General features: G+C 36.3%; 1 protein-coding gene across 1 annotated transcript in view; it reads right to left on the bottom strand.

Moving 5' to 3' along the window:
• TRPA1 (transient receptor potential cation channel, subfamily A, member 1) overlaps positions 1–25,231 on the bottom strand; it is a 64,166-nt gene that overhangs the window by 22,036 nt on the left and 16,899 nt on the right. Inside the window, exons 4-17 of the mRNA XM_008566474.1 lie at positions 22,790–22,897; positions 20,837–20,945; positions 20,505–20,650; positions 19,388–19,524; positions 16,952–17,000; positions 15,258–15,357; positions 14,520–14,620; positions 13,343–13,512; positions 13,093–13,257; positions 11,412–11,526; positions 10,105–10,271; positions 8,663–8,756; positions 5,633–5,692; positions 5,032–5,130 (exon numbers count right to left, since the gene is read on the bottom strand). Coding sequence (XP_008564696.1) covers positions 5,032–5,130; positions 5,633–5,692; positions 8,663–8,756; positions 10,105–10,271; positions 11,412–11,526; positions 13,093–13,257; positions 13,343–13,512; positions 14,520–14,620; positions 15,258–15,357; positions 16,952–17,000; positions 19,388–19,524; positions 20,505–20,650; positions 20,837–20,945; positions 22,790–22,897 — 1,620 coding nt within the window. The remainder of the gene's footprint in view (positions 1–5,031; positions 5,131–5,632; positions 5,693–8,662; positions 8,757–10,104; positions 10,272–11,411; positions 11,527–13,092; positions 13,258–13,342; positions 13,513–14,519; positions 14,621–15,257; positions 15,358–16,951; positions 17,001–19,387; positions 19,525–20,504; positions 20,651–20,836; positions 20,946–22,789; positions 22,898–25,231) is intronic.

The following is a 25,231-nucleotide window of genomic DNA, read 5'->3' as shown; positions in this document are numbered from 1 at the left end:
TAAGAAATAATCAGAACAAACCTATAACTAGTAAGACAATAGAAGCAGTAATCAAAAATTTCTCAACAAAGAAAAGCTCAGGACTAGATGTCTTCACTGGAGAATTCTACCAAACAATTAAAGAAGGATTAACACAAATTCTCCTCAAACTCTTCCAAAGAACTGAATAGAGGTAACACTTCAAAACTCATTCTATGAGGCTATTGTTACCCTGATACCAAAATCAGACAAAAACACAAGAAAGAAAACTACATGTCAATATGCCTCATTAATACTGATGCAAAAATCCTCAACAAAATCCTAGCAAACCAAATTTGACAGCGCATTAAAAGAATTAATGACCAAGTTTGATTTATACCTAGAATACAAGGATGGCTCAACATACAAAGATCAATCAATGTAATGTACCACATTAACAGAGTGAAGGACAAAAACCACATGATCCTCTCAACTGATGCAGAAAAAAGCATTTGACAAAATCCAACACTCTTTCATGGTTAAAAAAACACCCAACAAACTAGGAATAGAAGGAAACAGTCTCACCATAATTAAAGCCATATATGAAAAGCCCACAGCTAAAGTCATACTCAACTGTAAAAGACTGGAAGCTTTTCCTCTGATCAAGAACAAGGTAGGGCTGCCCACTCTCACCATGTGTATTCAACCTAGTATTGGAAGTCCTAGCCAGATAATTGGCAAGAAAAAGGACTAAAAGACATACAAACTCAAAATGAAGAAGTAAATTTATCATGGTCATAGGCGACATGGCATTATAGGTAGAAAACTAAAAATTCCACACAAAAAATTAAAACTAATATGTAAATTAAGCAAAGTTGAGTTTTTATACATTTGCTGACAAATCTAAAAAAGAAACGAAGAAAACAGTCCCATTTACAATAGGGATTCAAATATTCAAAAATAATAAAGTACTTAGGAATAAACCAAGGAGGAAACAGACTTTTGCACTGAAAACTACATAATGGTGCTAAAAAAATCAGAAAAGATACAAATAAATTGAAATACATCCCATTTTCATGGACTAGAAGACTCAACATTGTGAAAATGTCCATATTATCCAAAGTGATCTGCAGATTCAATGCAATCCCTATCAAAACCCCAATAGCATTTTTTCTAATAGAAAAGACATCCTAAAATTCATATGGAATCTGAAGGAAAAACAAAACAACTTTGAAAAAGTACAAAGTTGGAGGCTTTACACTCCTGATTTCAAACCATGCTACAAAGCAACAGTAATCATGATGTATGGTACTGGCATAAATACAGACTTATAAACCGATGGGAGGGAATAGAGAGCCCAGAAATAAACTTTTGCAAATATGATCAAATGATCTTCGACAAGGGTGCCAAGATCACGCAATGAGAAACAGAGCCTCTCTTCAACAAATGGTTTTGGGAAAACCAGATATTCACATGCAAAAGAAAGAACATAGACCCTTACCTTATAACATATACAAAAATTAACTGAAAATGGATTAAAGACCTAAACATAAAGCCTAAAAGTATAAAGCAATATGCATGTTGTTGCAGCTGAAGACCTCCCAGAGGGACAAGATGTAGAGGTGGAAGGCAGTGTATTAATGATCCTGACCCTGTGTAGGGCTAGGCTACTGTGTGTGTTTGTGTCTTAGTTCTTAATAAAAAGTTTAAAAAGTAAAAAATAAATTAAAAATAAAAAAGAGCTATGGAATAGGAGTATAAAACAAGAAAATATTTTTGTACAGTTCTGCAGTGTGTTTGTGTTTTAAACTAAGTGTTATTACAAGTCAAAAACTCAAAAAGTTAAAAAAATTATAAAGTAAAAAAGTTACAGTCAGCTAAAGTTAATTTGTTATTGAAGAAATAAAAATCGTTTTTATAAATTTAGTGCAGCCTAAGAGTAGTGGGTTTATAAAGTCTACAGTAGTGTGCAGCAATGGCTGAGGCTTTCACATTTATTCACCACTCACTCACTGACCCACCCAGAGCAGCTTCTAATCCTGCAGCTTCCATGCATGGTAAGTGCCCTATACAGGTGTACCATTTTTTACCTTTCGTACCATATTTTGACTGTATTTTTTCTCTATTTAGGCATGTTTAGATACACAAATATTTATAACTGTGTTACAATTGCCTACAGCATTCAGCACAGTAACATGCTATATAGATTTATACTGTAGGTGTGTAGTAGGCTATACCATCTAGGTTTGTGTAAGTATATTCTGTGATGTTCCCACAACAAAATCACCTAATGACATGTTTCTCAGAACATGTCTCCATCATTCAGTGATGCATGACTGTATATGTGCATAAAATCTTCTGGGAAAATTAAAGAGCTCTTGTTGCAAATATTCATTATCTGTTAGATTCCCAATGGAGCCCATAAGGCTGCATAACTAGCTATCCTTGGGGGGGGGGGAACCCAAACTAGCAGGATCTAACAGTTGTTTTTAAGATCTCATCTAAACTTGAATGTAGATCTGAATTTTTTTTCCATTTAAAGTTAAGTTTATGTTTTTTCAAGCTAAAATGAAGAAATATGGAAAAATATTTGTGAGAGTAGTTCACTTAGCTAAAATGTTACTAAGATTCAAAAACACCATACTACAGATATGTACAGTTATTTGTTTTTCATGTGTTTTAATTAAAACAATCCTCCTATTATGTTCCTGAAATCTTGTAAGTCTGCTTTCAAACCAAGAGGCAAACCTACCACTTTAAACATATAAGCAAATCATCAGTTTAAATATCACCAAGTGAAGTGCGAGTAAGAGTTACAATATCCAAAGCGTTTGTAGCTGTGCTAATGAAGTCTTTAAGGTATCTCCATTCTGCATGAACCATTAATAAAACATCCTCTTACCAGCTCCAGTTTGTCTTAATCGTAGTATCCAATTTCATATGCCCTTCTATTTATCTAGATTTTCAGACTCCTGTGCACAATAACTTCCCATACTAGACCAGCTGCCTTCCTGAAGAACCCAGTTCAGCTCACTCATAACTAAAGTGAAGTTTGCAATGTTACTAAGGCACTGTGCAGTCATGTACAGATATGATTCTCACTGAATATGGTGTATTTATTCAAGTCAGCCTGTTTCATACAAATTGTTCTGAGTCTATTATTACAGAGAGTCTATTTATTTTTAGGTGCTACATAGATTTTATTTCCTTCTTTTCTCCTTCTGGTGGTGGAGGCAGTAAACACATTTTCTTTCTGATAGAAGTATTGCCTATTCTTCAAATTACAATTTTTATTTTATTTTATTTTATTATTTTTTGGTTTTTTTGTGACCGGCTGCACCACGCTCAGCCAGTGAGCGCACTGGCCATCCTTATATAGGATCCAAACCCGCGGCGGGAGCGCTCCTGCGCTTCCAGCACCGCACTCTCCCGAGTGCGCCATGGGGTCGGCCCCAAATTACAATTTTTAAAAAAACGACATACATACACAAAAACGTTTCTAAGTATAACTGTGGTATAGTTACTGCTAAATCACTTGGCTACTAATTCTGAACTACACTAACAGCTGCAAAGCACGACACACTCTCTTTTTTTTGTCTTTTTCCATGTCCGGCAACGGATCGCAACCCTCAGTGTCACCCCCGCACCGGACCGGGACCGGCAACGGGATCGCAACCCTCGGTGCTGCACCCGCACCTCGCTCAGCCAGTGAGCGGGGAACCGGTCTGTATGTGGGATCCGAACCCTCGGCGGGAGTGCCGCCGCACTTCCCAAGCGGCGCACTACAGCAGTGCGCCATCGGGCCGGCCCAAAGCATGACACACTCTAATGGAGCTAAAACACACTGCATAGAGCAAATGTGAGTCAGTTGCCATTGCAAGCATTGAGGGCATAAAATCCACGTGTGTCTGCATTCTTCACACTCCAAGTGCTCAGGAAGCCTTTTAGATATCACTTTAGGTGATGGTTGGTACCATGGACCATACCAAAGGCTCTCATGTGGGGAAATAAATTCATTTAAGGCAAGTGAAAATTCCTCATTGGTCTAGACCAGTGTTATCCAATAGAACTATTTGCAAAGATGGAAACATCTTATATCTGTGTTGTCCAATATGGGAGCCACATGGACTACTGAGTACTTGAAATGTTGCTAGTGTGACTAAAGAAGTGAATTTTTAACGTTATTTAATTTTAACTAATTTTAATTTAAGTGGCCACATGTAGCTAGTGGCTACCACATTAGCACAGACCTAGACCAAGATTTGCAAATCCAATCCTCAAATATATTTTCTTTTGCAAGCACACAATTTTAATTCGTTGCCAATATTTATGCAATATCGGGCTACTACTGCCACATGGCACTAGTTTGTTGAAACTACTAGTCACTGTTGTTTTAACCAGGAGCCTATATTACTCTTCTGTCACCTGTTTGCTCTGCAGTTATTTGAGTTTGAGACCCTTGATTTAGACTGAAACGGATCACATGCATGGCCTTCATTGCTTCCTTGGCTAGGAATGTAAAAGCATTCTTTGGAATAAGAGCTGGTTTGGATTAAGTCTCTTGGGAAATTTGGGCCCATGCTGTTTATTCAGAGCCTACCTCAGACTGGGTTCATTCCTCTGGAAATATCTAAGAGCCTCTGAAAAGTCAGAGTTTACCCTGGAGCCCAGCAGCTGGCTGAACTTGAAGGCTGTGGTTGTAAAACGGAACCCCCTGCATTTTCCTGTGGTTTACATTGGAAAAAACTCTTGAGTATGCAGATGGATAGAGATGGAAGATGGGTGCTCACTGTGTTGTCCATGGCTTATTTGATTCTGGATTGGGGCAGGTCTTATGTGACTATTAGGACTGAGGTGTGAAACTTTAAGCAGACAAAAATAAAACAATCATAGTAAATTATTGCTTTCTTTCCTAAAAAATAAAGGGTTGGGACACATGGCAGACAGACATAGAACTATAAAACTGGAATTCTCTCCAGGCCCCTTCCATTCCCATCAGTATGGGACTACTGTATCAAGACATTTTAGAAATCCAGGTAGAAATTACCTGAATAATGGAAACACTGGACTTACATTGAGGGCTATAAGAGGCTCATACATTACATCCTGGGTAGGTGGTGTTTTTTTGGTGAATTCTAATGGACATTGGAGATATTCAAAATTATACTCGATCTGCAGAAAACATAAATTTAAAAAATGCAATTAGTCTAGTGTAGACCCCCAAAATAGTTCTTGACAAATCAAACATGCAAGCCTACAATTCTGGTGAAAAGTAGGTGATTCAAACAAAGATGAGTCATTTCAAGTGAAGAAAAGAAAATTAAATTACTGAACATAAATTATAAAGAATAAATACCCTGCAAGGCTATTATTTGATTCCTTTACAGCTCATAGTCACAGAAAAAGAGGAATTCTCAAAAGATTATTCAGATCTTTTAGACTTTCATTCTTAGGTAAAACTACCCAAGAAAATATAATGACTACAAATAACATTAAATGATGCTATTAGAAACAGTTAAAATATTAGGGCAAAACTGAGTAAAGGAAAAATTCTCTCATAAGTAGATAATGAGATAATATGACAAAAGAAACCAATACCATCTATAATACATTGTAGAACTATAATAATACTATTTTTAATATTCTTTGAATAATTATAATAAAACAAACTTACATGGTAGTCTCGGCAGGACTTGTCCTCTGTGGAAGGCAACATGCAGAAATCTAAAAGTACCTTCAACAGATAAAAACCAGCTAAGATATTGGGGCAGCAGACTATATACAAGAAAGGATTTCATCCCATTTCTAGAAAACACACAAGATATTCCCCTTCCCTTCCTTTGTTCCTTGTACCTCAGGGATAAATTTTAATCCATGTCATTCAGAAGCAAAGTTTAAAATACAAAGTGTTACAAATACTTCTGTGCCTCAGAAATACCAGGTGCTTCAGAAAAATACCATGTGCTTGCAAATGAAATTGCATTTCCTAAAATTTGGGTAATAGATATTCTATTAGTTTGCCTAAAATTTGATGTATTTCTGGTCTTTTAAAGAATATGTAGATTATGAAGGATTCCTTTGCTCAGTATCTTACAGTGACAACTTATTGTCTCTCATCGAGATCTTTCATCCCAGCACTGGGGTCTTTCTATGGTTAAGTCCCATCTTCTGTGCTGCTCCAGCCTGGAGTAGTGCGTCTGCTTCTGTACCTCACTTGCAACACTCAGAGTGTATGTGTCCAAGGGGGAATGGACAGGATGGGGGGACAGATGTTGCAACAGAAAATACTTGCACACCCTCTAAATGGCAGTTCAGGAAAAGAAAACTTATGGGGTCATTAGAGCCATCCTTAGGGTATGTGGGTCCAAATGTTTTTGTGGGGTCTCTGTCTACATAAACAATTTAAGACAACCCAAATCTGGAGGCCCAAATTCATGGTACTGAGAAGGAAATACTGCTGGGCCAGGCCACCTTCTTGGAACTGGGACTGGACACAAGGCACCAGATGGCCCTATCAACATATCCTGGAGCTCCTGGGACATCTGATCAACCCCACTTGCAAGACTTGAGTGTAGAGGGTTGGACTGCACGCTGAAAGGGAGAAACAGGGATCTAGCTGGTCTCAGGTACCAGAAGGACTGACAAAATTTCAAGGAAGGCTCTTTTGGTGACTGAATAGCAGTAATGGAGTCATAAGAATATGGCATCATGAAAAATAAAGACAAGACTAGTAAGTAGTGCTGTACAAGGCAGAACCAGAGAGGAAGGTCTGGTTGTTACAGTTGGAGAACTTTGAAATAATCAGTACAAAAAAAATAAAGGATGGGCTGCCTTGGGGGTGAGCGGGTTGCAAAAGCAACTTTTCAGAAATGTATAAGTAATTCAAATTTGTGATGGAAAGCTAAACTAAAAGACCTTTAAGTTCACCTATATTACTGAAAAAAATTCACAGTACAAAACTAATACAAGTCATTATAAGAAACTATCTAGAAAATACAGTAGCATTAAGAAGAAAAGAAAAACCAATCATAATCCCAGAACAGACCATTCTTATTAACATTTAGGTATAATTTCTTCAATTCTTTACTACATTTTCCAAACATGAATATTTCTAACATATTACTGTTTTACTATTATAAATAACGCTGCAGGAAATATTGTATATAAATCTGTATCTCTGATTATTTATTGGGACAGATTCCAACAACTGTAATTACTGAATGAGAAAGTCTGAGATAGTTTTCAACCCTCAATATTTATGGGCATTTGATGATATTTAGTCACCTATAAAGTTCATCTATGTGCTGTTAATGCACTGGACTGGCTCCAATTTTTATTAGATGTCATAAAGAAAAAAATACACATGAAGTATTTAGCACATAGTAAGTGCTTATTGAATAAATAAAAACAATAAGTGCTGGTAGTAGTAGTATTAGTAAACACATAAGCAGTATAAAAATAGTAGAAGGTATATTAAGTGTCAGCCGTTGTCCTGAACACTTTGTATATGTTTCCTCTATTTTTTGTAAACACTTAGCAAGATTGGTGTCAGCATCACTGTTTTAAAGGTAAAGAAAATAGAAAATGAAGCTCAGAGAGGTGAAATGACTTGCCTAAAGCAGCACAGTAAAAGGCAGAGCCAGGATTAAATCCCAGGGCTTCCACATTCCAAATCTGGTCCTCCATTCCCTGTGTCGTTATGCCTTACTGCCTCCTCCAGTATTTGGATATGTTTTTCCCTGTGAATGACATTTGATGTCATTCTGCTTTTCTTGATTATTCTATGTCTGTCCCAAACCTCAAATCCCAACTTTCCCAGGAGGACTTTTATTTGTATTCTTCAGCACTAATGTGCTCAATGGTCTGTGCGTGTTTGTCTTGCAGTGGGCAACCAGTCGTATGCTGGGTGTGTATTTAATCTAGCACAAGGAGTCACATGTTCGAAGACCCACAGAGGCCAGGCAAGTTATCTAAATGAATGAACCACGCCAGGCAGAAGAGTTTCTTCCCATTCTTCTTAAAAGATTGGCTCTCCTTGGGCTGGCTTTTGTCACCAGTTTGGATAGAGACATATATCAAGAATTCTCTCTCTACTACAAGGAAAGCAATTGTGCAAGAACGACAACTAACACGCAACTAACGCTAGGCACTGGAGCACAGTATACAAAAGCGAGAGGTGGGGCATGTCCTATGAGAGAGTGCTTGCCCCATCCAAAGGAAACAGCTGCTGCTTAGCCCAGCAATTCCTGCCTGTGAGAAGGCAACCAAGGAACCAGACCTTCTCATGTTTACAGGAAGTCAGATGCACAAGTACGGAATGCTTAAGGAAAGCATCCTGGTTTTAAATGTTAGCAACTCATGTAAATTTGAAGCAATAACATGCATGCCAAATGAAACATAACTAGAGGCTTTATTCAGCCAGAAAACAACTAGTTTGTAGTCTCTGCTCTAGATAGGGATTGTTTGAATAAAAAAACGGTTTACCATATTTTCCTATATTACACATAATTACTAAGATTCTTTAATTCAAGTAGTTCCTCATTAAATACTTGTTCGCTAACTTCTCTTATAGCCTATGGAAAACTAGAAACTTTATTTAAAGATGGAAACTACTATTATTAGGTTATGATTATAACAATAAATCCTCACATCATATTACATGCCAAGCATACACCCATAAGGAGTTTTGTTTTGAAGAGCTTACTTTCATGCATTCAGGGAGGTATTCTACCATTTCCATGATCGGACATTTATTGCATGGAGAAGAATGACTAAAAACCTGAAGACATTCATCCCATCTGTAAAAATAAATAAATAAAACAAGCACAAGTCTTAATCTTCCTGTTCTGCACAATAGTTGAAACGCAAGATTACATCTTTAGGAGAAACATAAATTTCAGTTTATCCATGAAATGCAATGCTCACCCATTGGTTCCAGTGGGACCAATACGTGAACCAAGATCAGTCCCTTAATAGGATCCTTGTCCATTAATGTAAATAAGGAATATGGGAAAATTCTAGGATGGCTGTTATATCACTGTGTTGTCTCTTTAAATGCCTTCGAAGGAAGGCAGGCCTGTTTCTTCTTTTTCTCCTAAAGTCATGAAATGGTAAATACTTTCAGAGCTGAATATGTTGGGTAGAAATATCCACATTCACACACATACATCAGCAACATAGACTGGGCACATATTTAATAGTTAATTAATGTTTAATTAATCATGAGTCAGCACAGCCTCTATCAGAATGTTGCAGAGTTTGTCCTTTCTGTGTCACCATCCAGCTGGTTAAATAAGAAGGAGGAACTCAATCTACAATAGGAAGCGAAGAAGAAACCATTGACCTCTATAAAGATCCTACTTATGTGATAGGTGTCTGGTTCTAATAATAACTCAGGCAAATTTTCTGTTAACCCTGTTAGTAAATCCATCTAGAACATCTGCATTGTTGACAGAAAACTTCTGGTTGCATGCTGTCATTAGTGTTTCAAAGGGGGTTCCTGAGACTGTTTGTGTTCAAACACACAGGCTTGATCTGCCTTGAATATGAGATGTTCACCTCTGTGTCTGCTACTGGGTGACACCAGGCCCTCATGCATAGTCATCTGTGATTATACAGACAAGGTTATGTACAAGAAGCAGGACAAAGTACCCTCCAACTTCATCATTAAATCTCCTTAGAGTATGGTTTAAAAACCCACACCCATGAAAGATCATGCATTAGGGGAAATTTCATTAGATGGTGCTGGTGACAACATGGATTTACCCTGGAGAATATCTGCACCAACATTTAGTTTTGGGGTTTCTGTTGGCAAGAGAATGTCAGGCAAGTTCAGGTTGGGGCAGGGTAGCGTTTGCTTGACAATGACCATGGAGCCAGACATGTCACATGCCTGGACCCTTCAAGTCTCATAAGAGTGCTACCAAGGTGGTCTTATGCTCCCATGTTTTAGAAATGTAAAGTGAAGACACAAGAGGTTAAGCAACATGCCAAATGTTTACTAAAAATTACATTAACAGCTAACATTTTAAAATATTGATTAATGGCCAAAACGTACTCTTTTTCTCTTTTTTGTTTCCTCTCAGGCTGTGAATCATCCCTGACACCAGAGAATACTAACTGAATGTGGACAGGAAGAAAACGTACCTTTTGTTCCTGATGGTCATGAGAACCACCTCCTTTCTCTTGTTGTGAAATGCGAGGTGTAGAAAGGAGGCCTGCTGCTTGTTCAGGACTATGGCAGCATCGTAGCTCAGGAGCAGCGCAACGGCTTTGGCATGGCCTTCCCTTGCAGCGAAGTGCAGCGCGGTGTTCTTGCAGAGAAAACAGAACACAGAAAACGTGTGACAGAGGCTCTTTGTCCTTGGGCCATTTTACTGCTTTGTTTCATTGTTGAATTGTGCTTAAAAGAAATTATCAATAACGCTGACTATTTAATACCAAAATACATCAAATTTAAAACCGGTGTTCAGAATCAAACTTCAAAATAATGAGTTTACACCACAAATGTGTTGTGTGGGGGAGAGAAGAGGGGGTGCAGGGTCTGTGTGTGTTGTGTATGTGTGAATTTCAAGGGGTTTGTTTTGCTTTTGAAGTGGGATAATTCCACAAGGACAAAGAATGAGGTTTCAGGGTAAGGATGTTGGAGTGAACATAGAAGAAAATACTCATGAAAGATTTATCATGTAGAAGAGCACTGGTTTCCAGATTTGGTGTTTCACAAGCTTGCAAATTTTTTTTTAAAAATCAGAGACTGTTATAAGATTGCCAATTTTTAGTTTTGCCACATTAAGACATTTTTAAAAAAGCAACGACAATCTTCTATATCATTTTGTGAATGAATGTATACATCACTATGAAGGAAGGATATGATAGCACAATAAAAGATAGTTCTTCAAATAAATACACTTCAAAATAATATACTTAGTTCTACAAAAATTCACTACCACCCTCTTCATTTTTCTGGGGTCACCAGGGAGTGACCCCGGAAAAATCAAACCACAATGACCTGTGGACAGGCCTCTGTGAAACTGGAGGAGTGTCCTCAACATGCACCCATTCCTTGGTATTCTACAATTTTCTGTTCTCCTTTTCCTATTCTTCACCCCAACAATTTGCTTGTTTAAAAAAACATCAAAAGGGCCGGCCCGGTGGCGCACTGCTATAGTGCGCCACTTGGGAAGCGCGGTGGCGCTCCCGCCGAGGGTTCAGATCCCACATACAGACCGGTTCCCGCTCACTGGCTGAGCGAGGAGCGGGAGCAACACCGAGGGTTGCGATCCGTTGCCGGACACAGAAAAAGACAAAAAGGAAAAAAAAAACAAAAAAAACATCAAAAGACTGGGAAAAGGTCAAGGAATGGAAGGGGGTGGATAAGAAGAAGGCTTTCCTGCAGTTTTGGAAATTTTTGCTTTGTCAAAATTTCAAGTAGATATGAGGAACACAGTACATACCCCTTCTTCATCCAGCTGATCTGTGCACTTCAAATTAGTATCAAGAATGACCTTCATGGTCTGAGTGTACCCGCCCATGGATGCATGATGCAAAGCTGTCCAGCCATTGTGGTCACTGTCAAAGAGTTAAGAAAAGACGTGTACGTATACTTTACAGATGAAATGTGGAATGGGATGCCACCTGGCTCACAGGTGGGTATGATGACAAAAAAAGCATAATTGAGATATAGCAACTAAATATTATGTAATTATAACAAATGAGCTAATTTCAAGCCCTATGGTCTTAAATGGTCTAGCTGTTATGTGATTCCCACAATTTTGTATTTAGTAGATTAAAACATAAGAGGATATAAACACATTACCAAACATTTGCAGGTGGGAGAAACTAGAGTTCCCATGTCTGTGTCATATATATTGTTTTCAAAGCTGTAATGTACTTAAACACACAATTTTAAATCTTGTTTTATTCTTTCATTGAACATTGTATCAAAAAAATATTCCATGCTAGTGTTATTAGTCTTCATGATCAATAGTTACAGCTATTAATAATAAACATCATCATCTTATGGTACTTGGCTAGGACATACTTGGCTTACTGTCACTTACTCTTCCAAGAGTTTAGGTCCAAAAAAACTTTCCTTCTGTGTTTTCAAAGATGCTTACTTACTCAATCCCTCTGAAAAATGTTTATCCTCTCTCATAGAAATTCAAGATGCATATACAATAAAAGCTTGTCATATTAGTAATACTTTTCCAAATTAGACATAGAAAAAGAAAATCCTGACATAATTTAATTTCAGTGCTAATGAGCAGCTGTTTTAGGGTGCAAGAGTAATCTTGCTTAGTTATGATGTAATTAAGCAACAACTGTCTGGCCTGGGTCCTCTTGGGTTCTCTTTGCAGGTCTGCTGTTTTGTGCTCCCACGTAAGCAGGAAGAAACTGAGCAAAGCATTCATTTCACAGCTACATCACTAATTTACTAACATCTGATAAAAAAATGTGTTTTTGAACACTAGCTTAATGAGCTTTTGGTGAAAGCAAGATAACTCATTGTACTTCTCTAATATGTTTCCAGGTTTTCTTTTTCTTTTTACAAGGGTGCCACTTAATCATGCCACATTTTTTTTATTGTGCTTACATATTTTAACTTGGTTTTGTTCCTTGTGTTAGATTTCCTTTAAGTATAGTGAAGTTCAGAATTTTTAATGTCTCTTGTTCTCGCTTAAAGGGAGGTTTTTATGTCCATCACTCATTATGTTAAATAAAAAGTAAGGTCTGTGAACTTGTATGGTTTTGTGTGTGTGTGTGGATACATGTACACACACACATAAACAAACATTGCTTCATATCTTCATAGGAAGAGGACAGCATGATAAAGTAAAATACAAGGAACTGTACAGCAAAAGTTCTGAGAAATATTTTGCACAAAGTCACTTATTCTGTGACCTTGAACAAGGTCTTCAACTCTATAAACATTGAAGTCTTTATTTGTCAATGGGAAATAATATTTACTTCCCCTTCAATATTTGAGAAGTTACATGTTTTGAGGATTAAATAAGATGGATAAAAGTACTCAATGAGATATAAAGTTAAATATCAAAATAAAAAATATAATAGAAAAGTAGCCTGCAAATAGCTAATTAAAACAAATATATAAACATTCCAATTGTATACCCTCACCTGAGAAATAATGCACCTTTCTTCAGAAGAAGTTGAACTACTTTATCGTGTCCATTTTTTGCTGCCAGGTGGAGAGGAGTCATTCCATGAAGATCACCTTCATTCAAAAGCCTTGTATCACTTATGTCTTGTAGGAGCCTCTGACAGGTATTGATACGCCCATAACTTGAAAAAATTAAGTTGCATATTTTCAAAGCAAATATTAAACAGAAAGGAGACATATTCGTATGTTGCATAAACTGGACCTTACCTGGCTGCAAAATGCAGGGGTGATTTCTTATCTTTGCTTTTGGAATGAATGGACACATTAAAGCCAAGCAGGTTATTTACGGAGAAAGGAACCCCCTGTCTACATGCATAATGTAGTGGAGTACACCCATCGTTGTCTTCATCCATTACCAGCTCTTTAATATGTTGCATCTATGAGAAAAAATTAATATTCTACGTATAACTCTGTTATGCTAATACGGTGTTTTTCAAACTATTCTGTATTTTCTAATGAGGGTCAATATGTATTTATTGGGGGCAAACATGTAAATAACCTAAAGGGTACTAGAGTAAAATAAATATGGATGAAGTTGCATGCTCTGTCTCCCTGTAGTGTACACTACCATAATAAAAGCTCTGAGAGATCCTACAGATAGGAACATGCACTTACGGTTTTTAACCCAGCATTTTCCATATGTATTTGGCCACTGCCTGTCCCATCATTCCCCCACAAATATCACCTAAGAGATTAATGCTAAGATGTTCTGTTAGACAAAATGGATGGGTTGTTAAAATTAGGTTTACTTTATCTTTTACATGTATATTAAATGAAAAATGAATGCAAATGAGTAGTTTAATCCAATCAACAAAACATTTTATTTTTGTTTAAAATACTGAAATACATACATATTCTTGATTCTTATTAAAGATAGTGACAATATTAAAGTCTATTTACTATAAAAATGTGGTACTCTACACATGCACCTAATAGTCTCTCAATAAGTATTAGCTGGTGCATATAAATATGAAGATAATGCTTTAAATCTGTCATCAACCAGTCAAGTATGTTGAGTAGTTTTTCTTAACTGATGGTGGATTATTGCTAATTCACTCGTGTACTTAGCTTTTCCACTGATACGCAATTCATAATGTTCAAAGAGTGAAGAAAATCTAACTGATGAAGGATGTATCCTTATTACAGATGAAAGTATACTGAGACTCTCTGTAACTAAGAAAATTCAATCCCAGTGCAATTAGCATTATCATCATCATTACCACCACCACGTTGTAAATAAATATTCAAATACAGCATCTTTATTTTTAAACATTTTTAAAATTCCAGAATTAGCCTTTATAATAATAAGAATCATAATAAACAGAATCAGTTTACTCTCTATTGAACTCAATTCAGTTTGTAAAAATCTATAGATATATATTACCTGCATAAACTCAGTTCTCAAATTTTTTAATCCATAAGGTTGCTGTACAGTCAAATGCAGAAAATTACGTCCAAGGTGATCTTTTATGTCTACCTGGGCACCTAAAAAAGCACAATATAAATATAAAAATATAAGTTCTACTCATTTAAATGGCCTATGGTGGATTTTCAACTTAATAAAAGATTTTTCACTTAAAACTTTGCTGACCCTTAACTTACAGGAGACTTTATTTAAATGAGAAAACTAAACATATTTAAAAGTGGGCTTACCTTACTCCGTGTGTGTGTGTGTGTGTGTAAGGGGGTTGAGAATATGTGGTCTATTACATTAATATATGAGGCATTACCTTTTAAAGCATAACACAGAACTTTAGAAAGACTAGAGATCGAGAAAGAACAGGGAAGAAGAGAAAGACACCTCTCTTCTTTGTTATCATAGTGCCAGGTCAGTATCTAAAACGGGGAACGTTACAGTACCTACACCACACAGGACTGATTCATTGAGAGAAAGTTGATAAAATGCTCCGCAAAATGCCTGGAATGTAACAATGGCCTTATAACTACCTTTTTAAATATTGCTCCCTGACTGGACTGAAAATTATTCAAGACATGAAAAGTACTATGTTTATCTCTGTATTCATAGCAGCGGGCCTGGTGCCTGGTATGTGATAAATAGCTAAGAAATGTTTAACCAAATTGAGCAGCAGTTCCAAAGGCTTGGCTTGGTCCCTCTTGGTACCTTTAGACAGCAGCAAATTTACAATATTCCAAGATGCAGAAGCAGTTGCTAATATAAGTGGAGAGCGTCCTTCACCATCGGTGCTATTAATATCTGCTCCCTAAAATAAAACAAGCCATTCAACAAAGAACTTAGGAACAGATAAATCAGCTTATATTGCAGTCTCTAAATAATGTTAATTCTTCGGGATACAGTGTCTATATTAAGGCTAGAACTAAATAGCCTGAAATTTTAATTAGCCTCAGATTTAATTTTTCTTAGATAAATAGACTAACTTTAGATTTCTCTATAATTCATATGTTATAACACCAGCAGTCAAGGCATTCTTTTGTAATTTCAACAATGAAATTATTCTCACATGTTAGACTTTTGACTGACATCTAACAGTAACATTATTACTACCTGAACCATAAAAACAAAATCCTTTGACCTAGAGCAATATTGTTTAGTTCACACTGTTAGAAATTATTCTTAAATGTCCATAATTTTAAAAATCTTCCAAATTTATTGTATATTGGATTTTTAAAATATCAAAAAGTAAGTTCACTTTCAAAATAATCTGTTTCATCTGAAATAAATGAACTGAAATAACTGAACTGAAATCACTCAAATCCTGAAGGAAAACTCTAGCCAATATTTTGAGAAAATTTGTGTTTAAAAATTACATTTAAAAAAAACCAAATAAATTATTATTTAGCTTTATGTGTTACAGTTATAATATTTGATATGACAAGAAACGAAAGACCTTTTAAAATTTCATGGAAGGAATTCCACACTTTCAACAGGGTAATAACAACAGCCTAAACTCCGATCATAGATACTTCCCTGTTCTTTTGGGACCCACTGAATATAGATGACAATGGGAGCAGCTTCTCCTTTGGAACTCAGTGGTGGTCAGGGAGGTTTACCACAGTCCTCTTGACAGATGAGGAGATGGCTGTGTTTGCAGGAAACCATGTGTGCCATAAGCTATGTATATAATGAGTCTTCCTATGTAAACATCACAGTTCCAATAGTTGCTATTGACAACACACACATGTGAAATATTAGAAATGGAACTATATTCATCACTAATACGATGGGGCTTAAATAAATCCACCATACATTCAATCCACCATACATATAAAGGGCTTATTAAAATTTAACTCAAAAGCAGACTGATTCTATCTCTTTTCTTAGAGTAAAAAAAATTCATGCTTTCACATGTAACACACCTTTGACAACATTTTTCAAATCTTCAATTTTTCACTGTTTGAAAGGTGGTGCTGAGACAGCTGGGGTAGAAGCTTATGGCATAAGCTGCCTGTCCTGCCTCTACCTCAAAGCCTCCAGAGCTGAAGAAGAATCAGCAGAGTCACCCAAGCCTAACACTCCCCTAGGACCGTTTCACAGGCCATCAGGAGAGCATACCTTGCAATGTGCTCACAAGCTCCCCACACTAAAAACACTGATACAGGTATCAAAAAGTACACTTGGGAACTTCTAGCTCTGCAGTAATGATAATTAGCCATTGCATATTCATACACAATATACTCTATTTACAAATGTGTCAATCATTCTTTTGTAAACTTTATTTTTTTGCTGATAAGCAAAAACCTAAATTTGTTTTATTTTTAAAAATCCATGTTATGTAATTATATGATTTTCCAACTATAAATAGAAATAAAAAATCAACCTGTGAATGGAATAGTTACCACTGAAATTAAGTATTCCGCTAGTTCATGGTGATCAAATAATGAGGCTCTGCAAAAAGAGAATATAAACATTATAATTAAAGTACAATTGATATAAACATATAAAATAAAGGTACTGTATGCAAAAAGTGAATTTAACTTGTCATTGTATAACACAATAAAATGTTAGAGAATTAGTGACTTTTCAGAATTTATAACTGATTTTCATTAGGGTAATATATTCAAAGTAGCAGTAATAAGAAAAAACCCAATATATCACAAGCTTTTCTTCCTCATGTTTTAGTAAACCTATTTCCTCCTATAAATCATTATGAAGATGTTCTGACATGAATGGTAACTTCTGTCCCAAGATATAAAAGACAAAAGAAATAGATGATATCACTGTGATCACGGGGAATGACAATAGCTGTGAACAAGCCGTGCCTAAAATTCACCTGCCAGGTTCCAAAAGCTCCCTCTTTGGGGGGATCCTCTTTGGCAAAAGTTAACAAGGTGTGTTAGAAACCTGAATTTTTATGAAGCCAAAAATAATTACAGAGAGAATTGAAGTCATTTTGGTATCATCTCACAACCAGTTGTAAGGACAGTGTTCATTAATAGAGCAAATAAAAGTTTTCAATCTATATAAAATCACCATCATAACATGTTAATACTCATGATTTAAAACTTTATGTTTCATGTTGAAAATCTCATTCATTCCTATCCAAGATTATCTCAGCTATTTTTGGCCCTTTGTAAGTTTCAGAATCGGCTTGCTGATCTTCACCAAAAATTCACAAGGAGTTGCATTATATTTAAAATATATTAATTATATTTAATAATTTTAGGAAATTAATTATAACAATAAGGCCCCATTTTCCTAAAATAATTCCTTCTTATGTATTTTTGTATGTTAAGGCTGTGCTCTTAAGATACATTTTAACTATAACCAAATCATTAGGTTTCCAAATTGGCTAAACAATGGAATCAAAGAGTTTTTTAAAAATCTAAGACTCATTCCAGAGATCCTGGTATAATCTGGGATATTAATTGGCACTAGGATTTTATAAGCTCACATGATTCTAATGTGCAGCGGTTTGAGAATCTCTGGTTTAAAGGTTAGTTGTACTTTGTTTTTGTATTTTCAATAGTTCCTTTTCTGTTTAAGGGTTTCTAACTGCATATTTTTCATATCACCAATCCTGTATCCATATATGACAATTTCTTTTTCTTAATGTTTTATCTTAATGTATTTATTTTTACATAATTGATTATTCCTTTAAATTTTTGAAAGTCTTAAATACTTTTATTTTAAAATTATTTTCAGGTTGCCCTACTATTTCTATTTCCTTGGAAGTAAATTAGCCCTTTGTTGACTTTGTTGTCTTTTATTAGTTTTCCTTTATGTGATGAAATTTTAGTCTGCAAACTCATCCTAAGTGGGACTTTTTCTCTCTTTCTGCATATCCTATCATGGCTGGTGGTTTTGCTAATGTGTACATTCATCTCCACCTACCCAGTTTAGAAGCAAATCTTATATTGGTAGCTAGTTTCTTTTTTTTTCTGAGAGATTTCTTGGTCCAGTTTTGTACTGAAATATATTAGCTCTGTTCTGCCATTCCAATCTTCCACCCTGTTCATGGCCCTGTGTGTGTGTGTGTGTGTGTGTGTGTGTGTGTGTGTGTGTGTGTGAGAGAGAGAGAGAGAGAGAGAGAGAGAGAGAGAGAATGCTCATCTCAGCTACCTCTTTCACTCACATGGGGAACATTTAGAACTTGTCTTCCCAAAGAAATTGAACTCCCAGTCTACACTATCTGTTTCCTGTCCTAGCATCTAGTAAGCCCACAGTTTCAGACGTTTTTTCTGATGTGTATTTCTGTAAACTCTACAGAAATTGTAATCTTTTTTTGTGACTTGATTATAATTTCCTAAAACAGTATGAGGGTATTTCAAAAAGTCTGTGGAAAAATAGAATTAAAAGATAATACTAATCTTTCCACAAACTTTTTGAAGTGCCCTTGTATCTTTTGAAACCACTTATTTATAATTGCAGGGGTAAGTGGAAGGGATGAAGGCGAGAAAGGTGTCTGCTCCATTATCTTCACTGAAAATGGTGGTAAGATACGCATAAAGAGCAGGAACAGATTAGAAAGGGCTTGGAAAGCCTTGTATGTTGACTTCCTTAGCTTATAGGAAATAAATCTCAAGCTTATATCCACTGGACTAAGAATTAATCCAGAATATGCCAGTGGATATTTTATTCTGTGAAATCTATTTAACATTCTACTCTGATTCCCAAGGAACACAAGAAATTCCAGGTGAACCACGGGGTCTTTGTTATCTCTGTTCTTTTCCTTTGAACTATAGAATCTTTGCTAGCCTAAGTTCTCTCACAATGAATAATTTAACATGTGAAGACTAAAAATCTATACACAGAATGATAGGCAGGAAACTTGCCTGTGAAGCAGGGTCTCTTGATTTCCATCGGCTACATTAACAATGTCGCTGCTACCGGAATAGGATGATATCATCAGTTTAACAATCTCAGTGGCTCCCTGGGTGGCAGCGAAATGAAGGGCTGTGCACTTGCCATTCTGTAAAGAGTTCGGACACTGGAATCAATGTTTAAGCTGAATTTGAGGACATAAAACTTATATTCAGCTATGAGTTTCTCCTTTCCACGTCAATAAAATCAGGGAATATCACATTTAAGATGATGATTAGTGATCAGTCTCCTCTATCGAAAAGTAACAGTATAAACATCATAGCTGGCAATTGTGCTTCCTTGCAATCTAACAGCTCTTGGCATATACTTCCACCAGCATTATCTGGATGCCACTCTTTCCCCTGGGAGTATGAGGACCGCGTCTCATTCATTGCTATAAGCACCCAATGAATAGAGTGACTTATACCCCATACCAACAGTGGCAGTCGTCATTTCTCTAATGAAAGGACTTAGGACCAGTGTCAGAAGCCACATTGGATTAACAACCAATCTTCCCTGCCTCCAGAAAGCACAGGCTTTTGCAGTAGTTTGGAGGGGAGCATATTGTCACCCAAAACCCAAGACACTCAAGGGAAAAGGGCCAGAACTCTATACATTTGGTCAGAGATGCCTGGCATAAGTTCGGAACCCAGTCACAGTCAACACTTTCCCATAGGAAAACTGATCTTAGAAATCAGTTCAGTGGTCTCTGGTGTGAAAGTCATAACTCTTCAGAATAGAACAAAGACATTCATGAGTGGGGTTTAATGTCCTGGCCGACGCATTAGTATACTGTCATCTTCTGAGGGTAGGCCTTAACTTATTTAATGCCAGTTCAACTGGATATAGTCTTTATTGTCTCTGTATTTGTATCTGCAATTGTTTGTGGTAGCTCTCAAGATTCTTTACATGCATTGAAATTGGGGATGGTCTCTTGTTAAGCTTCTGCACGAACAGAGGGAAATAATATCTATTTCAAGCTGTATGCGTTTTCAATCTAAAGTGACTGTAAAAGACCAATAGAAAATCTTGCAAAATAATTTATGAGAATTCTAAAGCCAAAGCATCATGTCAGATATGAATGATTACCTCCATCAGGTCTATGTGTGCACCATTGTCCAGGCACATTTTAATCATTTCTAAATCGCCACTTTGAACTGCCATGTGGAGAGGGCTGGCTTTGCCATTATTCACAAAGTTAATGTGAGTCTGTCTGCTGTATCCACGTTCTTCACCTTTAGAAGAAAATCACATTCAATATAACAAATACTTAAAATAAATAAGAAGAATTTTTAAAAAGAAAGGACACTTAGGCTTACGTAAAAGCCTGTGTGTAAATTCTATTAAATATTTTTCAAATTAATAGCATCTACCAGAATATGCTTCTTTATCATATAGAATGTAGGAAAGCCTCTACTCACCAAACTTTAATACTATCTCCATGCATTTTTTGGAACCTGAAAAGGCAGCCTGGTGAATAGGTAAACATCCCCATTTGTTTGATTTACATGGCATAGCTCCCTTGTTAAACTGGAGGCCAAGAAAGAAGAAAAAATGTCAAATGATACAAGTTAAACCCCAGATCACAAGGGTGGATAAGAATTTGTGTGCTTCCCCAAGCCATTTCACTATTCTGTGCCAATGTAAAAACACATAGAAAGCTTCCTATGGTATGAAATCTAGGCAAGAAGGTAATTTTAGAACCAGTCTAAGATTCTGAATCAAGACACTATATCTTCCAAAGATGAAGTAACAACGTAGACACAAAAATAACAATATTATACCACAGGAAACTAAAATGAACAAATTTTTCAATGGGGTTAATGAGGTTTTTAAAACATTATCATGATTTCTCTTCCCATTCTCAATTCTTTATGCAAATAAAGAATGATAAAATTTCTTAGACTCTTTTCCCACAATTTACATAACAATAATAAATGAATACACCAGCACTCTTGTTAAGCCATAAAAATCAAGTATATTCACTAATAAAGGTTCTTTACTAAAAAGATGCTAGAAGAACTGAATCATACCTTTTTCTCTGAGCCAATTATTTTCAACTATCATTTTCTATAAATCGTTGAACTTTATAGTTTTAAGTACCTTTTATTATTACAAAAAAGAAGATTTTGAAAAAGCAAAAAAGTGTGAAAAATCAAATACTACTTGTAATCTGGTCTTCTACAGGCAGCATCAATGTATACTATATATATCGTGTGTACCCCAAAATGGAAGATGTACTTCACAGAATCTTATTACTAAAGAATATTGTTAAGTAAAAGCTTTTTGAGCAATGTGATCACACAGTATACACATAAAAATTATATTTGTAAAGAAGTCACTTTAAAAATACATTGTATTCTAAAGTGTTTTCAACTTTACTATTAATTCCAGTTGGGGGGGGTTATTTAAGGCTCCTTTTCTAAAACTTTGGTTTGAATGTTAGTTAATTTATTTTTATTCTCTTTATTATTCTCTTTTTGGTCCAATCATAACAGCTTATAGAATGTGTATTTATCTCTAAGTACATCCAGTAAACATGTTAAAACATATTTGTACATCTAAAAATCAGGCAAATATTTTGAAGTTCTTTTACTTTATTTTCCCACTCTATGGGATGGTGAAGAGGCAACACCACGTGGTAAAAATACAGAACCTGGCCTGAATAACATGAAAGTAATTAAGGAATACTTGAAAGAAAGCTAGTTGCTGGAATTCTAGGTACACACTCAGAAGGGGAACTGCTGGAGCAGAGGAGTCATTTACACAGGCATCTCCAGCATTTTCCTGGATCACCCCTGGAAACGTCACCAGAGAGAAGGCTGGCTCTGCTCTCAGGGATGTGGCTAAGGACCTCAGTCCTCACACAGGGCTCCCTTTTTGAGAATCCATGACAGCAATTTCTCCTGGTCTTGGGAGCAGGAGTGGCTGTATTTCTTTTGGTTGTTATCTTATGAGGTCAGTTAAGTCTGCAATTGACTATATTCATCTTTCCTTTGACTATTTGGAAGCTCAGAGTCAAATGTATGACCCATGTTTATTAACATACAGATTGTTATACTTTGTATTTTGTATTCCAACTTGACCACCAGCTTCATCTTAATTTTTCCTGTGCCTATATTTTCTTTCGATTCAGTTTTCTCACATTTTCTTTAATGCTTTACTGATAGTCTTCTGTAACCAATCTCAGATCCATTTGGGATTTAAGGAGTGTGTAAATACACAAAAACACATAGGACTATTTTTTCTGACTTGTTTTCTCTATTTTATATTTTGCTAAGGAGAGAAGCTGAAGAGCTACTGTAAATAACAATAATTCATGGCATATTCATAAAAAGATAAAGAGACCAGAAAAATATGATTAATATACAAACCAAAATTTGCAGTGCTTCACTATTATCTTTGGAGCATGCGATTATCACAGCTGTGTTTCCATTTTCTCCTTCCAAATTAATGTTAGTTCTGCTGTGCTCAACCAAGACCTACACAAAGGGGGAGGAGGAGAATAATTATCACAAAGATGAGTTGCAGATTTCCAAATAGTTACTTGTCTTCCACTAGATTATAAATTCCTGGGTGCCAGGGATCATATCTATTCATCTGTTTTCATCCCTCTGTCACATAATCAGGCACAAAACCTTGCACCTAGTGGATTCTAAATAAATCTCTCAAATAGATAAAATAATAATGATTTCAATATCACATCAATTAAGGCAATATTGAGTTGTGAACTGTAAATTGAAGAATTGTAGATACTAGTTTACATAGTTTTACTTAATACTTCTTACTTGGATTAAGTGACCTATGTTAACTAATACCTTCAAGATAATAATAAACCGTGGAGCCATTTAGAATGTGTGCACAGTGGGGAGGGATGGGAGGGGTTAGAAGGGAGAGAGAGCAGGAAAGAGGGTGGGAGGGAGTCTTTTCTTTTTTCCCTCTGATCATTTTCTTTTACCCAGATTGCAAGTATGCTGGGAAATGTCAATGAAAAATCCATTCTCTTAAGTAAGGAAAACAGTTTTATGTAAAACTTTGGTATAGCTTAACTCAATTAATTCAAACCTAGTCTAGAACAAAAGTTTTTCTACAAAGAAGGAAATTATCATCTTGATAAAATGGGCAAGTAATTTTTCTGATGGAATCGAACTGAAGACCTGATACCCGCTCACTTGTTGACTGCCAGCTGATTACTGGCCAAGAAACTACAGATTTTCAAATAGTCTTTATTCTATATTCAGTATAACAAAAATTATCCCATATAAATGTCTTTCTCAAGAAGAAATCTGAATTGGCCTATTGGAGGCCTTGCCTCTTACAGCAAAACTATGATAATACTATGACAAGTATATATAATTAAATTGTTTTTAAAAGTTTATTAAACAAGCTGTTTCCTAAAAACCTTGACTTCTTTGAAAATATACATAACCTCTGACCACAGCCCTTTGTCAATAGAATGTGCCCCAACGTTTGAGTGTCAGCAAATGAATTAGGCTTACTAACTAGCTCTGATCATAAAAGAAAAAAAACAAACTGAGACTTTAGTACATGAGAACATATAAGGAAATTATCAATGGACAAAGGAAAGGGGAACACAAGCCTCCTTTCATGGACTTCAGGTCCCTTCACACTCTGTTCTTAGGAAGCTCTAGATTCACAAGTAAAATAACCTACCAAAGTCTATAAGAGATTTTTTCTCTCTTTCCTCTCTTAAACTCATAGATCATAGCATTTATTAGGCTACAATAAGCACAATCTTTCAAAAAGCTATATTAAATTATGTGTGGCAGGGGCCCCAGAGAGAGCAACTACACTGTGCACCTACTTCAAAGTCAGTCACAACCAGACAAGTCTAGAAGGTTCGCAGGTGAGCCCTCCAGAGGTTTCTCTGATGAGAACACATGAAGCGTCGTGGGAGAGTCAAGCAACTGGATATTTCAAGGTTAAGCCCCAAGGACTAAGGCCATTGAGAAATGAGGCCACCCCCTTAACCCCAAGCCAATGAACCCCAGAGATTACTGTGCATACCACTGGTCATCTGCCAAGGACTTGAGGTGATATATGGATGACAAGTTTTTACTTTACAACCCTATAGGCGGCAGTGGAGATCTGGGGGCAGGCTGGCGGAGCAGACAGTGGAGAAGCTTTCTCAATGGGCAAGGGCTGGGGAGTGCAGGCCTTCCCGTGGGTATGAGCGAGACAGGAAGGCTGGAGACTGCTGCATGCAAGTGTGAGGGGTGCTCCAAAACTCCTCGCCCTCCTATTCTCGTCATGTCTGGCAAGCCAGAGGGGCTTGAAAATATTTTTAGGCATAGTTACAACTAGTAAGACCAAGTTAGGCAGAGACAATTTTAGTTCTCTTATAACACTATTTTTCTTCTTGTTCTGGTATCACCTGGGAAAATTTGTTTTATGTCTAACCACCAGTTTATAAATCAGTTATGGGCTTATTTCTAAACTTTCTTTTCCATTTCTGTGCAATATCTACCTTTCTATATTTGTTAGTTTGAAGATTTCTGATTTCTAATTAACAAGTTTTTCCACTGTTACCTGCCTTTGAATTCCCAAGCCGTGCTTTCAGAGCCAATATTTTATTATTTATTTTTTAATTTTGTTTTTGACTGGTAATGGGATTGCAACCCTCAGTTCGGTGTTGTCAGCACCAGGCTCAGCCAGTGAGTGCACCAGCCATCCCTATATAGGATCCGAACCTGCAGCCTCGGCGCTACCAGCGCCACACTGTCCCGAGTGAGCCATGGGGCTGGCCCGCAGAGCCAATATTTTTTTTTTTTTTTTTTTTTTTTTTTTTTTTTTTT

This window comes from Galeopterus variegatus, unplaced genomic scaffold (assembly GCF_000696425.1).
Source record: "Galeopterus variegatus unplaced genomic scaffold, G_variegatus-3.0.2 Scaffold244, whole genome shotgun sequence".
Lineage (NCBI taxonomy): Eukaryota > Metazoa > Chordata > Mammalia > Dermoptera > Cynocephalidae > Galeopterus > Galeopterus variegatus.
Note: the sequence above shows the minus strand (reverse complement) of the source record. Positions and strands in the feature narration are given on the sequence as shown.